We start from the raw sequence: 5,640 nt of genomic DNA, 5'->3' as shown, positions 1-5,640 counted from the left end.
GTCCAGTGTAGAATTACCATATGCTCCAAATCTACTTCTGGGTACAGACCCCAAAGAATTGAAAGCAGGAACTCAAATAGATATTCATTTGCACACCCATGTTCATAGCAGCACTATTCACAATAGCCAAAAAGCAAGCAACCCAAATGTCCATTGGCTGATGAATGGATAGACAAAATGTAGTCTATACAGCCAATGGGATATCATTCAGCCTGAAAAAGGAATGAAATTCTGACACATGCAGTAATATGGATGAATTTTGAGGACATAGTGTTCAGTGAAATAAGCCAGCCATGAAAGAATAAGTACTATTAAGATTCTACTTCCATGAAGTACCTAGAGGAGTCAATAATAAAGACGGAAAGTAGAATGGTGGTTGCCAGAGGCTGGGGAAGGGAGGAGGGGGGAGTTAGTATTTAATGGGGACAGAATTCTAGTTTGTGATGATGAGAGGTTTCTGGAGATTCATGGTGGTAATGGATGTCCTTAATGCCACCGAATTGTACACTTAAAAATGGTTAAAATGGTAACTTTTGTTATGCCTATTTTACCACAATAAAAAGAAAAATGGCAGCCCTGGCTCCACCCCATCCCAGTCCTCCTGATGCTCCCTTACCCTGTTCTGCTGTTTTGTTTTGGTTTTTTTCTGCCCCAGGGACCTTACCACCTCTGATAGATTATGGCATTTACTAATTTTCTATGCATATTTTTTGCCACTAGCATGTAAGCTTCACAAGGATGGGGATTTTTGTATCTTTTATTTTTTTGTCCACTGAGATACCATAAGCACCAAGAACAGTGTTGGTGCTCAGTAAATACTTGCTGAATGGGTGAACCTGGTGACGCTCAATAAATCCTCGATGAGTACAAGAATCACTGGAGGGATGGGTGGATAAAATGATTCTGTCGCCCGGCTTCCCGGGTACCACTTTCCAGTCGGAGACCGTTAGAGGCACCATCGAAGCCTATTCTACTCATGAGTAAAGCGAGGCACGGAGAGGACTGATGACTTTTCCACCACTCAAGGAGAAGACTGGTTCAGAGAACACATTCAGAGAAAGCAGCAAATCCTATAGGAAAGGAACACCAGTTCTCGACCTCAGGAAAATACGAGATTCACCTGCATCTTTTTTTTTTTTTTTTTTTCACTTTTGCCCCAGATATCATAAAGGTGCCCACCTTTATTAAGCATGTTTTTAAATCTGATTTCCTGAGGGTCTCAGGAGACTGATTTATTTCTGGCTTTAACAGTCTCACACAATCACTCCGCTTAAACAACTCTCCCTGTTGGGCCTCAGCTTTATCATTTGGACAGAATAGGCTGGGGTGGGGGTGGGAGATAAGAAATGGGTTAGATGATCTCTTTTAGAGCTATGCTTGCTGGGTAATCATACTGTTTTTGCCTAGTTTGTGTGGCGGAAATGGCAAAGAATTCTAAAGATGCTTCCATTCCCATTTTACATCCTGTGTTTGGCTTTTGGGTAGCTAATGAAGAGTGAGGGACAGGAGCCCCTCGAAGGCATCCCTTGTGGTCATCTCTTGTGGCAGAAGAGGCTCAGTGAGACAAAGGCACCATTGGGAACTGTATCTGAAGGGGCGCCTGGGAGGCTCAGTCAGTTAAGCATCTGCCTTCTGCTCAGCTCATGATCCCAGGGTCCTGGGATGGAGCCCTGCATCAGGCTTCCTGCTCAGTGGGGAGTCTTCTTCCCTCCCCCCCCCCCACCGCTCATGCTCTCTCTCTCTCTCTCTTTCTCTCAAATAAATAAATAAGATCTTTAGAAGAAGGAGGAGGAGGAGGAGGCGGAGGAAGGAGGAGGAGGAGGAGGAGAGATGGCTTCACACAAGCCCTATTCAAAAATTTCACCTGCTGTGTGGCTCTGAGCCCCTTTATACAGAAGCCTGGTGCTATTCATCACAATAAAAAAGAACTGTATCTGGAGTCTGTGGCTCTGGGGGGCTCTGGGACACATCAGAATGGGCAGGGGCTCTGTGTTTTGGTGCCTGGTGCTGGGAGCAGTGGCAGGACCAGGCACCTGATGGGAGAGCTTTAAGGGCAGAGGATGGCCACAGAGGCCTCGAGTAAATGAGCCTGTTTAGAGTGCACATGAGACCCCCATGGGGATCCCAGAAATAACTGGGTCAGATTCTATGGGGAAGGAGGTGAGATCCTGCCTGGGCAAGTGAGGACAACCAGCCTGCGGCATCTGAGCCTTGACTGCACGGAGGGTGAGAAGTAGAGAAGTTCCAGACGCAGATTAAGTAACTTTTAAAACAATTTAAAGAAAAGCTATTTAAAAAATGAAACAGCACAATGTCCATTCAATGTAGTGCACATAGATACTTCAGATAGTCTGAAGTCCATCGATTTCACTTGGGGCTGACATAGGAAGTGTGTTGGTTAAACAAGCCGACTCTGGGTTTACAGTTAAGTTGAAAGATACAATGGCTATCTGAATTTATTTCAGGATTTGGCAAATTTGGGTCTACATCACGGAAATAATAATCTAGCTCTTCTCTGCACTGGTCAGGGAGAATTTACCTCTAAGAGCCATGTTTTAGGAAGACATGAGCAAATTGCTGTGAAGTCAGGCAAGGGCAACTGAGTGGAGGGAAGGATCTAGAAATCTGTTATCTGAGAAATTAAAGATTTGGAAATATTGGGGAAGGACCATCAGAGAGCTGTATTTGAGTGTTAGAAGAGCTGCTGGATGGGAGAAGAGGCTGAGCGTGCCCTGTAATGTTCCAGAACGTAGAATTTGAACCACAGAAAGGAAAGTTATAAGGACAGAGGTCTTGGCTCTATTTAACAAAGAACTTCCTATCTGATTGCTTCTTCCAAAGGGGCTGGCCTGAGCTGGGAGCTGAGTCCTTTGGGTTTGTATGAGGCAGGGTCCGTTAGCTGTGGGAGGCTGGGGCAGAACACACCAAATCTGCCAGGGACAATAGTGCTGAGACCACAGGCACGAATAGAGAAGACGGGAGAGGCGCCAAGCCTCAGGAGCCAGACAGATGGACAGAGAGTGAGCAGTATTGGCCTCAGCGCAGCTGGCTGTCACCCATCGGTGGCTCTATGGAATACGTGCAGAGCCATGATCTTAAAGAGTCCAAGTTATAATGGAGTCGGTCTCTGGCAAAGTCAGCCTGTCAGGAAATGTTCTGATCCTAGAGGTGTTCAACAAATGCTTGCTGACCATCCCTACTTTCACGGGTTCAATTTGGTTTTTAAATTTTAATCATGGTAAAATACACATGACATAAAACTTACCACCTTCAATTTTCTTATACTGCACCATTTTTTTAGTTGATATTTCGGTGGTACTAAGGACATTCACATTGTTGAACAGCCATGCCCACCAACCATCTCTAGAACTTTTCTCCTCTTGAAAAACTGAAACTCTGTCCCCGTTAAACACTAACTCTCCATTCCTTCTCCCCTCAGCCCCTGGCCATCACCATTTTACTTTGTGTCTCAGTGAATTTGACTGTTCAGAGTACCTCACATAAGTGGAATCATACAGTATTTGTCTATGACTGGCTTATTTCACATTTCATAATGTCTTCAAAGTTCACCCATATTGTAGCACAAGGCAGAATTTCCTTCTTTTGATGGCTCAGTCATGCACATACATACCATGTTGTTTATGCATTCATCCATCAGTGGACACTTGGGGCAGTTGGATTGGGTCAGTTTTATAGCAGGCCCTCGGGTAGGCACCGAAGTCAATATGGCAACTGTGATCACACGGTTGCCTTGGGAGTGGGAGAAAGGGCTGGGGCAGGGGAGTGAGAACATGGCAGATATGTAAGCCAATTTTAATAATAGCCTTTGAATAATAACATTATAAAAAGTCTGTGCAGGATACAGTGGGTACCCTGTGAAAGGAGACATGAGCTCTGGGGGTGGTACAAAGAGAGAAGAGAGATCATTTCTTAAAGAGGCCATGTCAGAGCTGATGAGATCAATAATGCTAGAGAACCTTCCTTGAAGAGCTTGCGTCTGGACTACTTTGCAGACAGCGGCTCCCAAAAAGCTGGATCAATAGCAGCTAACTCCTTGGGACAGTTTTTAAATGATATTGATCCCAGTTCCCAAGCCCAGAAATTCTCCTTTGGTGAAGCTAGGGTGGAGGGCAGGAGTCTGTATTGTAAACAGCCCCTCCTGCTGATTTTGATGGACCAATGGGCGTGGCAAGCATCGCAGAAGCATCAGGAGTTACAAGGTTGGGTTTGCCCTTTTTTTTTCTTAAGAGAGAGAGTGTGCTTGGGTGGGGTGCACAGAAGGAGAGACAATCTTAAGCAGGCTCTACTCTCAGTGCGGAGCCCGATGTGAAGCTCCATCCCACGACCCTGAGATCATGACCTGAGCCAAAAGCAAGAGTCGGATGTTTAACTGACTGAGCCACCAAGGTGCCCCTTTTACTTGTGTGTTTTTGTTTCTGGTTTTGTTTGTTTGTTTTTTCTGGGTTTGCATTTTAGATAAACCTCTCTAACCTCACTGTGGAGGGGGCAAGGATAAGGCGTCGAAAAGAACCCAAGGTAGAGAAACGAGTTCCAGACCATCATACAATATTCACGGACTAGAGATGCTGAAGCTGGGCACGCATGATGTCTGCATCCTTCCATTCTTGCAAATACACCTACTTGGTACACACCTCCTATTTGTTACCTGGGCTGGACTGTGCTGAAAATCCCTTCCATTTCTAAGATTCTGTGTCTTATTGATTACACACACACACACACACACACACACACACACACACATACACATTTTAGAACATCTTAAATTTTTAATCCTTTCTTTACGGGTTGCCTAGACCACTTTTGGTTAAGAAAACTGTAGAAAGTTAGTAATGGCCACAAGCAGACACCAGGCCGGGGCACATGTCAATTTTCCACGAGTCCTGCTTTGCGGGGTGTCTGAATGCACTGCTCGGGGTCTCCACTCACACTCGCTGGAATCAGTTGGCAGAGTTTAGTCCACAGGTCGTTTCTCCCCATATTTCTTTGTAAACTCTTCAACGTTCTCACACAACTTTTTATGGTCCTTAGAGTATTCTTCAGCGAGGTCAGCCCGAAGTGGGTGCTTGGGCTGAGGACCGTTGGCCAGTGCTGTGAGGGACCGGATTACTTGGTTGGTTTGGGTTGCTGGCTTCCAGGATTCAGCACTAACTACTGGCAGACAGACCTGCCCCTTCTTATCCATGTTCCGGTGACAGATCTCCGTTTTAAACGTGATCTTCGGTGGTTTGAATGGGTACTCTGCTGGAAAGTTGATTTTGATTCTGAAGGCCCCCTTATATGGAGGGTTGTCAGGAACAGTAAGCCCTTGCCAAGCCAATAAGTTAGCTTCATCAACATGGATGTTATGGAAGTTTTTCATTCTACATTTGCGATTGCTTCAAGCTCCTTCATCAGCCTCCTGCTGGCCACCATCTTGGACCTGGTGCTGCTGCTTTCCCAGCTGATTATATATATATTTATTTTATTTAATTAATGTATTTATTTGAGAGAGAGAGTGTGAGCATGATGGGGGGGAGGGGCAGAGGGCGAGGGAGAAGCAGAGTCCCCACTGAGCAGGGAGCCTGCTGTGGGGCTGATTCCCAGGACCCTGAGATCATGACCTGAGCAGAAAGCACATGC

At 45.6% G+C, this 5,640-nt stretch overlaps 1 protein-coding gene across 1 annotated transcript; it reads right to left on the bottom strand.

Moving 5' to 3' along the window:
• Positions 1–4,972: 4,972 nt before the first annotated feature.
• LOC103661696 (ubiquitin-conjugating enzyme E2 L3-like) lies at positions 4,973–5,433 on the bottom strand. Its single transcript, XM_008689381.1, has 2 exons — positions 5,407–5,433; positions 4,973–5,311 (listed from the first exon to the last, which is right to left on the bottom strand). Exons 1-2 carry the CDS (start codon positions 5,431–5,433, stop codon positions 4,973–4,975), a joined length of 366 nt encoding a protein of 121 aa, XP_008687603.1.
• Between the last annotated feature and the right edge of the window lie 207 nt (positions 5,434–5,640).

This window comes from Ursus maritimus, unplaced genomic scaffold, assembly GCF_017311325.1.
Source record: "Ursus maritimus isolate PB19 unplaced genomic scaffold, ASM1731132v1 scaffold_9, whole genome shotgun sequence".
In the NCBI taxonomy this organism is placed as follows: domain Eukaryota; kingdom Metazoa; phylum Chordata; class Mammalia; order Carnivora; family Ursidae; genus Ursus; species Ursus maritimus.
This window is presented reverse-complemented; position numbering and strand designations above follow the sequence as displayed.